The 17,380-nt window shown below is 36.1% G+C and overlaps 2 protein-coding genes across 8 annotated transcripts in view; one reads left to right on the forward strand and one right to left on the reverse strand.

The window, feature by feature from the left end:
• LOC145934352 (latrophilin Cirl) overlaps positions 1-17,380 on the reverse strand; it is a 425,698-nt gene that overhangs the window by 116,389 nt on the left and 291,929 nt on the right. The window lies entirely within an intron of this gene.
• LOC145944350 (uncharacterized) overlaps positions 1-17,380 on the forward strand; it is a 367,235-nt gene that overhangs the window by 56,214 nt on the left and 293,641 nt on the right. The window contains exons 4-5 of the mRNA XM_083052625.1: positions 818-1,030; positions 1,126-1,167. Of these exons, the coding sequence (XP_082908751.1) occupies positions 818-1,030; positions 1,126-1,167 (255 nt within the window). The remainder of the gene's footprint in view (positions 1-817; positions 1,031-1,125; positions 1,168-17,380) is intronic.

Consider the following 17,380-nt stretch of genomic DNA (forward strand, 5'->3'; position numbering starts at 1 on the left):
TTAATTATATAACAAATTAATTATTTTTTACAATAATCAAGCTTCAAATACACAAGACATCTCGAAAACATTTCTATGAATACGAGAGATAAAATATTATTGCGGAGAAAGAGACATTCTCTCTCTCAATGTCTCTTACTCAGCTGATTTTTCTGTCAAAAAATATTAATAAAATTTGCTAATTAAATATTCTAGCTTACCTATTTATATTTATATTGTGTATGTTATAATTCGCTAATTAAATTTAAAAATAATAATATGGTAAAAGTTATAAAATAGTAATACGTTGTAAATAATATGTTATAATACCTTATTCTCAATTAATATTTTTTTCTTTCTAAAGCTATATCTTTTCGAACGAATCTCCTTCGAGTTTTAATAAATTATTAATATTAAGTCATGTATATAGTATCGCGCGCGCGCTATTAGAGTGAAGTTGCCGCTGTTTGTAGCCGCGGCCATTACCGAAACGCCGCGAGAGTATCAGGCAGTTGGAGCTGCGTCGCGCTGTGATTAATTAGTAAGCATAATCGTTAGAAATGATTTCTAACCTTTGTATTGTAATATTTATCAATCGGATATCATAATTTCAACGTTAATATGTAGTCGTAGTTGTTCGAAACGCATATTTCGCGAAAAATTCGATGCAAAATTTCTTGCCAACATAACCCAACTTAATCTGTTTTCGCGCCCGCGAATGTGTTGCGATCCATGGATATATCTATCGTTAATTCTAGCTTACATATTTATATTGTGTATGTTATAATGCGAAATAATAAGATTATTCTAATATATGTATGTATTTTATTTGTTACAGATATAGCATTGCGATACACAGTGCGATTCACGCGTCGTGTCGGGAGTGCCGTGTAAAGTTTCGCGCGTCTGGAGTGCCGTGTAAAGTGTCGGGCAATCGTAATTATTCGTATTTTCGCGAGTGTCGTAAATGCTTCGAAGAAGCAATGACGGTCGACCAAGAGAGGAGGAGGAGGCCCGGGGAGGCATCAGGCGACATCGGGGTAACTGTGAGGTATGCAAAATAAAACATTTTTTATAAACTGCATTGTTTATGAGATATTCAACACACACATATGTATATACATAATTTGAATATTTTGTTTTCAGATCAATGTGCTGTGTACTACACCTCCGCTATTGCACGTATCGGTGAGTGAGAAATTGTTTATTTTATAATATTTCTATAGCGGTAATGGGGGTATACAATATAATATGTTGAAAATATTAAAATAGTAACATATGTTTTAAATAATATGTTATAATATCTTATCTGCGATTAATATTTTTTGACAAAAATCAGCTCTGATAATTGTCAAAAATATTAATCGAATTAAAAATATTATAACATCCTTTTCTAAAAAAGGCACGTTAAGTCGATTCTTGCAAGTATTGTTGCAGCTTTTCCGATGCTGATTAACTGTTTCGATTCGCATTATGCGTTATATTCGTAGCATCAAGAGACTGTCATCGCGAGGGTTAGTAGTTTAACAATTTGTTCAAAATAAAATAAAATAAAATAATATGTTTTACATAATATGTTATAATACTTTATCCAATTAATATTTTTTGACAGAAATCAGCTGATAACTGTCAAAAATATTAATCGAGTTTAAAGTATTATAACATATTATTTAAAACTAATATTATTATTTTCTTTAATTTTATTTTGAACAAACTGTCAAACTGCTAACCCTCGCGATGACAGTCTCTCGATGCTACAAATATAACGCACAACGCGAATCGAGGCAGCCAATCAGCATCGCGGAGAAGAGGCAACAATATTTGTGAGAATTGACTTAACATGCCTTTTTTAGAAAGGGATAAATTCTGACATGAATTCGTAGACAAAAGTCCTTACACGCTTCCAGAGCCGCGCACGTCAAATTAACCGTCCGTCGTTTCGTAAATTATCGTGAAGCGGATGCCGATTATCCCACCCGCTTAATTGGCGGCTCTAACGGCGACAGCGAAATCTTTACGGCAATTTATCGTCGTCCGACTGCCGTCTCCGCGCTTTTTAACGCGCGCCTCTCGTAAAGCCTCCCGAAATAACGACGGCGCGGACCGCGACATTGGAAATCATCCGCGCTAATTAGACACGCCCGCAATTCAGTCGGTAGGAATTTCTTAAGCCGACGAACATGAGCGGATTATAATCCGCACATAGCGTATGCTCTTTTTTCACGGCGCTGACAGGCATTGCCATTGCGAACATTTTCCAACGTTCGCGACCGAGAATTTAATTCTCCGTTCTTGCGAATTTAAGACGTTACTTATAATTAGACGTCTTATTTATAAATAACGTCTTATTTATAATAAGACGTTATTTATAATTAAAGAATATTCTTTTCTTATAATATTAACAATGCTGTATATCAACATTTTATCTCTCTTGTATTTTTATTTTTCAAATATGCTGATTATTTCTCTATCAGTGTTTTGTCGTCCCTCAAACTTTTTATCCATAACGACTGCCGTTTTCGCGTTACAGTCATGGTTCCGATAACAAGTTTTAAATTCACTCCACTATTTTTCAAACGCAAGTTCTCGGAACGCGAATTCATTCTTAGCGCAATCGGATCCAACTGCACCAAAGTGTGACGGTTCTTCTATCTAATGGCATGATCGCAAAGTCTTATCGCGAGTCGCGGAAAGCGATGAGCACAGAGGATGCTGGTGGTCTTTAACCTAAAAACGTCGGATGCATTAGGTGGCCGATAATCGAAAATCAATAATGGCGATAAGGAACCTAAGAAAAGTAGAACTCGCAGGCGCAAAGTCTCTTGCATAATAAATCTCTTGCATGTATAGATTCAAGTACGAAATATGCTCCCAAGTGCGTACATGAAAAATGAGTTTCTTAATTTATTATCTTCTTAACTTATTATTTTTATCGTTATTTCATCATAATGGTTTTATATATTATACATATTTTACAATTATTAAAAAAGTTTAATAAGTTATACACATTTCATAAACTGCAACCATTGAATATATTATAATTCCCTAACATAAAATAATAATATTTATTTAGATGTATAAAATTAAAAAAATGTAGACTGCAATTTCCCATAAATTAAAAATTTTCTCCTCATCGGACGTTAAATTATCTAAAATGTATAGCCTTATAAGTCATCTCTCGGCTTGATCTAATATCATCCATGACCTGGTAACCTCGCGAGATCAATCCCAGATCGCTTGATCCAATTTCGCGGACATATCATGCGAAGCGTAAGGAGACTCGTCTTCGATGATGATGAGGAGGATATGCAGTGATTGGTCGTACATATTCGGTGTGCATATTCGAAAGCCGTGCGTATATATACGCTCATGCGCGTGCATATATAGTCGGAAGTATCTACGGTACATATAGTCGGGACCATCGCGTAGAGCCCTTTGGCATTAATATGTCGCTATCTAGGGGCCGGTGGACAGATATATCGAGGAGGGTACATAAACGTGGCGAAGCAATAATCCGTTTCATCTTGCGGCACGGCTGGCGAATCCGGAATACGAGAGAGCCACACGATCCCTGGATCACGTGCGCACATGATCTATCCGCACGTACGATTCCTCGACATATCTTCCGCGAGTACGTCGTGCCAATGTTCTCGATAGCTCAACGGCGATCGATCTTTTCCGTATCGTACTGCGAATCCTTTCGATTAATCGTCCCACATCCTCCGATCTAACATCGCGAAGAAATTTTAACGTTTACTTCTCTGGGAATATGTTACTTTTCTATTTTGTTGGATCAAATCCACTTTCACATTCACGCGTAAAAATGTATTAAAATGTTAATATATCGCGAATCATGCGAACTGTGTGGTTACCGTAATGAGCTTATAAGCTTTAAATGTGTTGAATCTGAATTCTATTCTATTTGTATATATACCTACGTTTTTAAAGCAGATATGCTAAATTAGTTTTCTCGATTATTTAACTTTACGACACGGATTCCGTTTTAAAAATGTACATGTAAATAAAATTAAAAATTAAAATTTAATACACATTTATAACTTCATTATAATAATTACATAGTTATGTATGAAAGAAAAGAATCATATACATCGTTTAAACGTATAAATAATGAAAATATTTGTTATCCTTGTCCACCCATCTACAAGCTATAAAAAAACATCGAGTATTCTAGTTTCACGATATTGATATAGTTTCATTTGGAAAGATAGATAGATATAGAGATACAAATATATTCAGTGTGAAAGTAAATGCATGATAGAACAATAGTTTCTCATTACAATAGGTATAACCATTGTTTAAAGACTTACTCACGCGTTTTATATTCTGTCTAATACAATTAATATTTATTACAGAATGGGATATTTAACCGTCTTTCAAGACACATAGTTCCCTGAAAAGTTGGTGAATTTTTAATGTTAAATGTCAAAAGTCTTTCACTTTCTCAAGTCTAAACCTTAGTCTAATTCATCTTGTAATGCAAACTTTTAAAAAACATCCTAAAAAAGCTTTAAAATATTCTAAACTTTCCGACATCCTCTATAGATTTTAATCCTTAGCTACCATCTCTTAAATCAATTCTCAGCTCTCTTTCTCTTTATATAATATATATCTTTACTATCCTTGCTAATGAAAATAGAAGTCAGTTATTTTCGATGCTTCTCGATCATTAATATTTTATGATTTTCCATTTGCGATTCCCCAGATTTTCTCTTATTATAATTCCGTACCGAAAAGGATTATAGGAATAAACGCAACGTATTCAGTCTCGGTCGAAGGGTTCGCGCTGATGTATTTAATTATGCAGCGAATATCACCCTCGCTCTGCGGTTGGTCGCGCTCCATTTAGCCTCCGCAGGGTGAGACATCTCGACAGCGGGCAGGCAGGAAGATACAGCGTCGTTCAAGAGTAGCGACCAGGGAATATGGGTTGGTAAGACGAAATCCGTGTTACGGGTCAACGGTGACAACGGAAACGGTTACGCGATAGAGGTTGAAAACCTCAAGTTCGTCTGGATAACGAACGGTTGAATCGATATTCGAAGACGGGAAAAATACACGCGAAGAAAGCAGTTAATAGTTACCTCGTATCAGTATTACCAGAAAAGTAATCGATCATTTAGACTGTCTATACGTATATATTAAATTCGCTAGACAGGAATTTTTAGCGCAAATAGAAGTTTCTTATTTATATATTATCGAAAGGAAAAGAAAGAAAAGAATAATCAAATCAATTAAATAAAGCAAAAAAGAATAATATAAATTATTTTTTATTATAGAAGGACGTGTTAATATAGATTAAAAAGTATAGTAATTTATTATATAATATATTATCAATGAAATGGGTTGAATAATATAAATGTATTGTATGAACATAGATACGAATTATATATCTTTATGTTCTCTCTTTCTTTTTCTCACTCTACAAACTGCTACATATAAATTTCCTAATAGAAAATTCACTAACCCAGTTTAAATCACAAATTTCGATGTATTTTACATTCTGATTCCCCTAAAAAGCATAAATTTAATGCAAATTTTCTCAAAGATCAAAACTTTGCTGACTGGTATGGTGCATCGTTTCTATCACATAAAATTGTGTGCGGATGCACCCTGTTTCTTCATTCCTGACGGTGTTCGCAGTCGGCTCCTTTAAATCCTTTGGCGCTCTTTTTGCGGAAGAAGGGGTTGAGCCGATATTGGACCGCGAATTATTCACGTCGACGCGACTGTATTTCTTTTGAGGTAGAAGACATCAAAGATAATCCGTACGAATCCGATTAACCCTGTTTCACCAACAACGTCGCAACCCTGATGCGTCGATCTAAAGGCGAGTTTACACGATCCGCGGTTGATGATCATTCCGAATGAATGGTTCAAAGTCAAAAAACAGTGAATCGTATTATTCCATAAATTAAATATATAATATTTAAAAAATTATATTTTTTCCAGAGTTTTGTTACATTGTTATATAAAGCTTAATATTCAAAAAGTTTTTGCACTGGTTTTCCGATCTTTCATCATGATGAATTATATAAACAAAAATGTTAACTCATTTATATTATACGTAGAAAAAAATGACATAAAAATATAAACTTTCCCGGACACACTTTCTCGACTATCGCCAAGATTACGTGGTCGGGAACGCCCGAAATTAAATATCTCAGACAGTTGTCTCAAGCTTTTTCGAAGTATCGCGTGAAAGTCGGTTGTGTGTATTAAAGGTGACAACGCAGTCGTATAGCTCTCGAACGGAGAACATCCGACGTTTTGCGTCAACTTCCGTCAGCTACTCTTACTGAACACGCTCGAGCCTCGGCACAGAGGGATATGAAAGTCGAGAATAAAAATCGACGTGACTGCCGGGGGTTTGCTGGTAACTCGGATTTGCGGCAGAGAGCTTCGCCAGAGTCCTTTCTATCCATTACGCCTGCTGAGGGAGAGCTTGCAAGCGCGAAAGTGCTTTAAGCGGAGCTGTCAAACGTTCTTTTTCGATTCGCGGGTGATCTCGGATATCTGACGGATCTGACGAAAAAAAATTGAGTTGATGAAACCGATTAACCTACCAGTAATGTCATGTCAAGATAAAAGATTTTGTTTTAAAAAGTAACGAATATAATTGACGTATATATTTTTAAATATATGTATATTAAAATATTGATAAAAGAAAAAGAGAGAAAATTTGAAAATGTTTATATTTTATATTATATTTAATTACATAATATAAAAATTAAATTTTTATTTATTTTTATTTATACATAATCATTGTATAAGAAAAAAGAATTAATATTTTCCTTGAATTTTTAATTGTTTAAAGCGTTATCAGAACTTAGATTTAATACTTAGGGTTTTTGATTTCAAATGATATTTCAGAATTATTAAAATCGATTTTTAAACTATTTGTTTAATTATTTTTATAATTTTCCTAATTTTCAAACAATGAAAAAAAAAAAGATTAAAAATCTCTCTCTCTCTCTCTCTCAGAATTATATCTCTTTGAATTATAATTTTTTGAAATTATACATACCCACTTAATTAGCTAGCTCACGATTATGAATTTAATTTTTGAATATCCAAAATTAAACATACATGAAAACTTTAACATTCCTCACGTTCTCGGACTCATATACACACATATATATTAGAACACATATTGTTTCGCGTATCCTATCGATCTGCCCTATCAAAGCAAGCGCAGCTTTCCAACAATCTATCTATCGCCGCGTATTCAGGCGCGATATACGCACCGACGAACGCATGCTCGCACGTACGCGCGTATCATTTCCTTGCTATCCTTACCCTCTTGAAGAAACGCGTCACACGAGAATCTCGGAATCAAACAAACTACCCCCCGACAAACGGCGGGCGCGCACTTGTTACGTTCACCTTGTTACTTGCTCCGAAAAACTCGGGGGCAGCGAGATTAGTTCCCCTTTCACCGCCACTCCCTTTTCCATCACATTCTCGCTCTCCTCCCTCCACCCTCTCTTTTCGAGTGCAGCTCGTATCCACGACACGTTCGGCAGAGCCACCGCAAACGGGAACAATGTCGCGGTATTGCGATCCTCTGCAAGCAGCCGAGAGCTGTATCAGCTCTAGCATGTTTCCCCTCCCTCTGTTTCGTTGCCTATCCTCTCTCTTCCTGTCCCCCCTTGGTTGTAGTTGTATCGACTATGCATCCGCTCTGCCGGTGATGCCCTGCATCCGTCCCCACGTCAGTATTAGCGCTTAGGCGAGTGGCACAATGTATCTGCGTGTATTGTATCCTAAGTGCATACCAACGCGACTATTGGCTGCTAGTACCGATCCTACTGTACAGGGTGGCAAGCAAATAATGATGCTAGAATTATCTCCGACCGAATTATCGTTGAGAAGGAACCGCTTATAATGGTACTCTGAGTGTCATTCTGTTTACTCGACCTGCAGTTAAGTTATAGCTGCTGTTGGAAACGGAATTTACGATTCCGTATTTAGGTTGAGCACACTGCACTTGCAGTTATCTCGTAAAATTGTAACCGATTCCTTCTCGTATTAGAAAAATGATAAGATTACTTGTTATGCATCAAATAGATGCATCAGAATAATCAATTTTATCACCTGAATATATTTATGATTATAATACGCAAAAACATGGAATTATAAATTATCATATAATTTTTATGACAAATAAAAAAAAATAGATTTTAACTTAAAAAATATTAATTTGCGATTATACATAAATTAACTTCGAAACAAATTTTTTTTAAATTTAATTTTAAGGAAATTTTTGGAATATGCATATAAATTATTGATTGATTTTGAAACAAGATCACGAGATATTAGATAACAATGTTAATGATCATGTTAGATTTTGCCCTTGTATTACTCTAGTAACATAACGTTGTCGAATGTCTTGTCGACAAGCGGGATAAACTCACTCTGAGATATTAGCTAATCGATCGAGGAGTTGGCGATTGTTAAGATTATCTCTGAGACTTCATACAATTTGTATCGAAAAACAGTTTTTCACAATGATCAGATATCAATGATTAATTAACTTTGCAAAATTTCTTTATAGTTTTAAAAAATTATCTCTTCTTACTTATAAAATAAAATATTTGTAATTTCAAATAAGAGCAAATATTTTAATATTTCTACTTATACTTTTCTACTTAAACATTTACGTGTGGATGAATAAAAACAAAATGTCGTTTTATTTTATCCGGACGACGATATTGCATCGATGGTGATATTTATATTTAATGCACTAATCGCGCGTCAGGGATGGTCGGTGGGGGTGAAATCGATTGCGTGTCTCTTTGACGGCAGCGCGTGCGAATGTTGCTGGTGCACGCAACATTGCGCACAATTTGATGGTGTCGTTCGATCAACAGGCACGACATATTACATTGCACCTAGGCGAAGAGCTAAAATGCCACCGTTCTGTCAAACGCAATAATGACGCGCGTCATTTAGATCGACAATCAACTGGACGATGCACTTCGTGATGGTGTATCTTTAGAGAGGACGGAAACTATTACGATTGTCACATTAATTCAAATATGTATATATATATTTAAAACAAATATGTATGTATATATACTTTAATTATTTTCCGGCATTTTCTTGCGCTAAAAGATTTGCCTTTTTAAATTCATTAATCAAAATAAGCCGTTAATTATTACGTTGTGTGCATACATCCTGTAACGTAATAATATATTATTGATGTGTATGTTTATATCAATTATATTACATGGAGGTACGATATATTTCAAAAGTAAAACTTGCATGTAGTTCACAATATACTCGATATTATATTATCTCAATTTCCATATTAATTCTGAAAATCAATCAGTACCTTGCAAATTATACATAATTATACATAAATTAAAATCCAATCCTCATTAAAATCTAAACTAAATACAACAAGAGTTAAGCAATGTATAACTTCAGTATGTACATATGTGCAGATAAGAGAAATGCACATATAGAAAATTCAATTTTATTAAGTATAAATTTAATTTCTACATAGCTGTAGATTTGATCATAAAGCGGATGATACTCCCTTATGCGTCAAATGCATTTCGCGCTTCTCGCCAATGCGAGAAACATATATATGCATAAGGATCGGTAGGCGGGTGGATGGATATAAGCAGCTATATTATACGAACGTAGGTAGGCACCTTGAAGATATCTACAGGGTGGTCGACGCGGTTCAGAATCCGTTCAGTTTCCGACATGACCGGCACGCGTTGCATTGTGACAGGCACATCGGGCAGTCGAGCTCGTTTGCGAATGCAGCGGGACGTTGCAAAGTCGCTCGAACGAGAAGATAATTTATCTTCCGGGATACATCCGCTTTCACAGAGCGCGCAGATGCACCTGAAAGCACTCGCGTTCCGTGTCGACTCGGTCGACACATTCATCGGAGGGCATCAGAAACGCGGGGTGCTGCACGTCGCTGCATCGGCGATGCATTCACCAACGCGCATCGGTGAATTCGTGTTGCTGAACGATTAAGTCGTGCCGAATCAACGCGCGATATTGAATACTTTTCTCGACGTATATATATATATTTGTCACAATGCGTTCGAATGCAATACAGTCGATCAATGCAGTCGTGTCAAACGCTCGGGAGTTTAATATTGCAGAACGTCCGTAACATAGAAATGCCGAATAAAAAATTAATGGAATTCTTGTAATATGGCATACTGTTTATAGCATCGGACATTATCGATACACGTGAGTTAACATCGGCATGTCACAAATATTTTGTTATTACGCGAATAAAACATATATAAAAAGAAATGCAACGATATTTCCGATATTTGCAACGAAAAAGATACATTTTTTTGTTTTTATAAATTTTCAGTAGCTTAAAGCAAATTAAATATCAAGAAATATGACTCTATATAGAGAAAGCATTTCTTCTCGACTATTTACAGTTATAGAAAGAGTACTTCGGTATTGAGTTAATCAGAGTTCCAGTCGCATTGGCGCGCGCGGAAGTGGCGGGATAATGTCGTTGAAAGTTCGGACGATGGTAAATCGGCAAACAAGATCATCGAGAGCTCGACGAGTCTCGCGCCCAGCGGCGACGAAGTCAAACCGAGTGGCAAATTACAAAGTCCATTTTCAAGTTTCTCGCCTGGCGCGGCGTTCAGCTCGAAAATTCGATTTCCACGACGGACGAAACTTCGGGGGCGCCGATCGTCCCGAGGACTTTTTTCTCGCCCTTGACGACCCGTCCGTTATCCGGTGCTAGACTCTCGCGCGAGATAGTTCTCGCTCCATCGGTCACGTCGAGAACCCCGGTTGCTCTTCCGGTTCCTCAACTGCGCCCGGTTTGATTTCCGCCCAGCCGATTAATATACTCGACCGAATGTCCATCGAATTGTTTTTTCGGCAAAGGAAAGCTAATAATAATCAGCAAAACGAGAATAGCAAATCCTTGAATGTTCTCTCACCGAGCTTAAATCTTTTCGTACAAACTAAATAATTATTATATTTATTATACATATGTATATAAATCAAACTAAACATTACATATAACTATATATATTTCTGCAATTAATTAATATTTCGAAATACAAAAAGGAAAACATTATATACGGTCATCGTCGAACGGTATCTCGAAATCAATTTGTGCGGAAGCATAGGCGTTTTCGATAATGGCAATTATTTACCAATGATGCGCTGCAATTTAACGCGCGATATTGCGGCGATTTATCGCGATTAAACCGGCTTGAGTAATTTTTCAGCGGCCATCGCGTTGCGTCGACTTTCTCAGAGATCAAGACAATTCTCGTAGCGAAGGTCAGCCGTGTTAATAGAAATAAGACGGGATTAATAAACGCCTTAATGAAACATTCCGCCGGATAGCGAATTAATTGGGAACGGCAGTTCCCCGGGGCGTGAAAGTGACTCACGTAGCGCGTGCTCGTAAAGCGTTTCGACTTTAGCCCCTCGCTAATTTTCTTCGATCAACGCTTATTAAATCGCTCCCACGTTCCTCTCTCTCTCTTTCGCGATTGTTTCACACAAACCGATATTATACATTTACATGAAACGTAAAACAGAATAACTACGACAATTAAGTCGCGAACTGGCAAGTTAATTTATTTTTTTGTGCGATGAAATCATTGCAATTTAAAAAGCTAATTAAATACACAATTAATATATATAAAATTTTTTTAAGATATACTTTTTATTGTAATCGCGTTAACATATGCTTTTAATCGTATCGACAATAAACACATGTATAATAAACATCTTAATGTAAATGTAAAGGAACACAAGATTTATAACAAGAAACGTTTTTATTTTCTGAAAATAATTTAGAGAACTGCTAAACATCACTACATATTATGTACACTGTCCCTACTATATACCTACACATATACCTATCTCGTATAAACAAAATATCTTTAGCAATTTTTTTGCTCGCATTGAAATAATATACGGACTTTAAATTGCTCAAAGACTGAAATATTAGATCTGGTGCATCTTGTATATTAGTGCAGTCAAACCGACATGCTCGATTAACGTCAATGGCTGCGTGCCATAAGGAAGGGTAATAAAAATCCTGGGGAAACTGGAAAAGAGAGCATTAAATTTACGCTGGTAGATTTAAGATCACACCGACATGGCGCGACTATCTCGCCCCCTTTTCATCGCCTAGAGTCGGGGGGGGGGGGGGGATCAACTTTAACGAGCACAAGCAGCATCACTTTCACAGCAGCCCCGCGTCGTGCATGGATGCGCTCGGCCTGCATGAAAGGTGGTGCCCGTCATCATCGCTCGTGAGATATGGTTAGTATCCATCAGCGTAGAGTGGATGCGCGTAGTTCTGAATGGCTTTCTAATTACGAAGGGCCGCTTGTGCGTGTGAAATATATCCGGCGCGGATTGCGTGTCAGATGACAAAGAAAACACGTCGAACGTTTCACGTTCCGTTCGGACTCGCGAAGATAAACGAGTCGCGTGCTTTAGAGATTCAGATTCCGACCGATCGCTGACGCTTGCGTTTAATCTCGGATTATCCGAACCGTTTGAGAGTTTTCGACAATACTCTTAGAGCTATGAAACATGTTGGGTTTATGAGTTATGGCAAGAGATAAAAATAGTCGTAGCTATATAGAAGAAAAAAGCAACTCCAAATATTTAAATTTTTCAGTAATATATTATCTTATAATTAGTAGACGTTACAAAAATTTTTTAAATGTAAAAATTAATTTTTAAATTTTTTAAAATTATTTTTTATCTATCACCGTTTGAATTATTACTGATTAATAATATCTGTAATGTATATAATGCATTCTTCATTATAATAAAAATAACTGAACTCTTTAAATTAAAGAAAAATTTTGATTTTTCTTTTTCGATACAAAAAATATCAAGACGCCCCATTTTGCCAGACTTTAAAGGAAGAAAATTGAAATTTTTATTGTTTCTTTTGTCACATGTATAATAGTTCTAGAACCACAGATCAAGGTATCCTGAATATCCCAGCCTTTCGCAAGGCATCACGTACGCTTGAAACGTAAATCGAAGCCGCGATTCCGATCTATAGATGCCTCTCACGGATGTACCGTTTCGTCCTTAGCTTATCTCGAATCCGAGAATCGAATAACATCAATCTCCTCTGCGGTTTCGGGCCCTTCCGCCTCTCAAGAGCGCCGTGTCATCCTTGTACCTTGTCGTCGAGTCCCTTTGTCTCCCGCGATCGCGCGCACAGAGTTATAACGCCGTGGCGGCGAGGTGGGAGAGGAAACGGGGGGGAAGGGGAGAGATGTGGGCTTTTGCGATTTATTGATTTAAGCCCTTCCACCTTTACCTTGCCCTCTCGCACATGCCACACCCCACCCTCGCTTTTCCCCGGCGTCGCACTTTTCTTCTCGCGTCGTGCGACGCCGCCGGCGAATCAATCCGAGGAGATGCCGGAAAAAAAAAGCAGGGCACCTTTTGTCTATCAAATGCCCCTCGATCGAGACACGGTGGTCATGCCGGAAGAAGGGCACAAAGGGCCTCTGGTTAAGATCATTTCGAGATCCGAAATGCCTTCGGTAATCTAAAAGGACTACCGGGGCTCTTCAACTTCGAAGGACTTACCGAAGAAGTCCTCGAGTGTTCGATATCGCTGACGAGAAACAGTGCCGCTTAATTGTGCGGAAAATATCGTGCTGACCCTTCGTTTCCCTCTTCTATCGGAATAGAAAGACCATTAAACATCGTAATTTTTTTACAATTAAAAGCAATGTTTATTTGTCTCATTGTCAGTATTTACATTCGACATTATCGATTATTAGACATTACTTTTATAACGCTGCAATGCTTGAAACTTTTAATAGATTTAATAAGCTTAAGTGCAATATTTATTTTTTAACAAATTTCAGTAAAACTTCTTCGAGTATAAATAACAGTCTGTTTTTTATTTCTCTCCGTGTTTCTTTTATATATTATGATATATTTTCAAACATTGAGAATTTTTAAAGAATATAATAAATGAATAAAAAAATCTTATTTTAATAGATTATACATTGTTAATAGATTGTTTTTATTTCTCTATTTATATCGAACATGAGACGCCGTTACGAACGGGCAACGGAATTATTTTGTGACCGATATGGAAATCGATTTGCGGAATATAAGAGCGACCGTGCGCGAGTGGCCCTTCGACTAATTGGATGCACTCCCTTCCACCCTCATCGACGCGCGTCAAATGATAATTAATAACCTCACGCTCGTTGGCGTGGACAATAAACAAACAGCGGTGACAACACATCGAGAGATCGACGAACATTAAGAGGCTGTGGCCTCTCCACGCAGAGTGCACGTCGCTCTCGCGATGTGTGTATTTATTATACAAGGTGTATTATCTCGCTATCATGCCATTCCTTTTACGCACGTTGAGATTTTTCAATTTATTTATATAATTTTATAATTCTCAATGTGTCTCAGTTTTGTTCTCGTAAAAGCTTCTACTTAATCAAAATAAAGCAAATAATTAACTAATATCTATAAATTTTTTTATTTAAGTACATCTGTATATATGTTAAATTTATAAACATTGAATCAAATTAATATAATTAATAATTTTTTATTTATTTGCTTTATTTATTTACGATAAAAAATATTTTATATACATATAACAAAATAAACGAAACGAATATTTTACTTTAGCAATTTCTTTATTTTTTGTCTCAAGTTTGGAAGAATTGGAATAATCTTAATAATCACAAATGCTCAACGTGATAATTGGGGCGATAATTGGAATCTCGCAAATAAAAATATCAAAAAATATACGGCCAGATAAACTCCGAATCGTGAATCACCGAAATAGAAGAATCAATTTTCTCTTGCTTTCGTTCAAGAAAGAAATTCGGTCATAAAATATTTTTGGACCCTTCGAGGTAAATCAAGTGAAGGATATCATATATTCCAACAATTGTAGCGAGAATAAGATAGAAAATATTATTCGTACAATCTTACTCGATTATTTTAACATTGTAAATATTAAAAATATATGAGCAGACACACAAAATTAAATTCGTTCATTATTTAATTTTTTGACAAAGATTTAGAAACATATAAATAAAAAAGTTCTTATCTATCTTGTAATTTTGAAAAATGGTGAGAAAAATAATAGAATATATACACACATAGTTGTATTAAATATTTTTTTATCTAAAATCAAATATTGTCAGAACTATATGTTGTGAACTATATGAATCAAGTTTTTAAAATTCGACTGGCAATCACATCTTACATTTTGTTATATGAATCAAGTTTTCTCAACTTTTTTTATAAAATTAGAACTCGTAATTCCAAGTGTCGCTCAACTCTGTGCGCGTAACTTTGATCAAAACAATATTAAAAAATTTCTAAAGAATAATCTATAAAGACTATAACGTCTCGTTATCGAATATAAACAACATTCTAGCGCAAAAAATCGCAGAAATCTCACTGCAATTGTCGCGATGCGACCTTTCTTCGATAGCATTGAATAGAAAAAAAAAACTCAGACCAATCATGCGACACTCATCGCAATTCTTCGACAAGTTTTTCCGGACTGTCACTGTCGTTGCCATCCTCGTCGACTAATAGATCAAAAAGTAAGTTGACGTCGCGTCGTAATGCATTCCGGACGCGCATCGCGTCACGACGTCACGTCCCAAGGGCGGCAGTCCGGAAGGAAGCATGTCAGCGTGTTGCTTCACGGCGATTCGCAAGCATCAACCGCGAAAGGTCTTCCATCTTACCTCCATTCTCCCGAGTAGTCTCTTACGAACTAGTGCCCCAGAAAAGTGGCACGCGACTGGACTAATGACCCAAAGGAAGACCTATATCTTACGTGGTGGCCCTTCGTAGAGAGGAAAGACGGCGAGATGAAGGCAGGGAAAAGTAAAAAAGAGGGACTTGCCTTTTCGCCTACTAAAACATTATCGCTCTCGATTCTCCCTTACTTCTCCTCGCGGAACAGAACTGCTTCTTCCACACAAAACTCCTTTTGCTAATATTCTTTCTGCTCTCTAGCTTCTTATTCTTCATCACCTTTCATCACATTTCTCTTCTTCTCATCTTTTTATTTCTCTTAGAGCAACACAGCTTCTTGTCGCCACCTCTCACACTCTCTCGCGCAAGCTTTTCTCCTTTCTCTATTTTGCTACTCTTATTCTTCTTTATCTTGTTTCTTCACGACGTGTTCGTCTCTCTCGTAAGCTAGTTCATTCTTTTTCTTTCATTCTCTTACTTTCTTCTATCTCCCTCTTTTCTGTCTCTTTAGTTTTCTTGCCAGTTAATCAAACCGGTTGATCTACCTTCCCATCTCTGCTTTCGTCATAGAGATCTATGAACCGGAGTCATCACGCTCACTATTCTAAGTTCGTAAAGTTTTACTCTCGAGATCAAAGACCTGATTTTGATGAAGAAAGTCAAGCTTTAAACAGTATTTACGTTGTACAAAGTTTGAAAGTGAAATTCGTATCTACACAAAGGACTGAATCCCGAAAAATGCAGCAGAATTAATAGTAAAATAATAAATTAATAGTATAATAAATATCCATTTAATGTTATAATTTAGTAAGCAGCACTTTGAAACTTGCTTCTTCCATGCAGAATTTAATATAATTATCTTTCAATTCTTTTTAACTTATTTTTCTTTTAATCTTAAAAAAATTTTTATCTACTCTTAATTTTTTTAACTCTTAATTTTCTTAACTTTAAAAATTTTTATTTATTAATAACATTGTGCAAAGAGAGAATTTTAATTCTTTATCTCTTTCATATACTAGAAAGGCATATTTTTAAGACATTTAGGCAATCTTTAAATAAAGTCTTTCTTTCCCAAATTCGAGAAAATCTTTTAACATTATTAATATTCTAAAATAGTTGATAATAATTTATATCTCATTCTTTCTATAATCTAGAAAATTTCAAATTTTAGTTAAATCTTTGTCGAAATTTTCGACAATAAGATTCTTTTAATCCTTAGATCGTGGAATATTTATTAACCATTTAATCTTTTCTCGCTAACGCAGGCAAAAAATCGTCGTCTTTAATTAGGAAGCGCATGAATAAAAAAAAGCGTTTATGCGCACACATATATATACCTATATATACCGCTGAAGCGCGACGCTTTAAAGCTTAAAGACGCAAAGTACTTTCGACCGGTAACGAAAATGGGCTTCCGTTTGGGCGTTAATTTCCTTTCGACCGTTGCTTTAGTGGCAATTAAATCCGACGATCGTTACCACGTTTATAGACACCGAGTGGTGCTGCCTAATAATACGCGTCATGCCCGCCTCGGGTCCTTTGAATGCTGGAGCTCTCGCCAGGATAATTAGAGATAAACCAAATTTATTCGCCGCGACCTAATTATTCGCGACCAACTTAATTAATGGCC

This window comes from Prenolepis imparis, unplaced genomic scaffold (genome assembly GCF_030444845.1).
Source record: "Prenolepis imparis isolate NDT839.2.m4 unplaced genomic scaffold, iyPreImpa1.0 SCAF_1, whole genome shotgun sequence".
Lineage (NCBI taxonomy): Eukaryota > Metazoa > Arthropoda > Insecta > Hymenoptera > Formicidae > Prenolepis > Prenolepis imparis.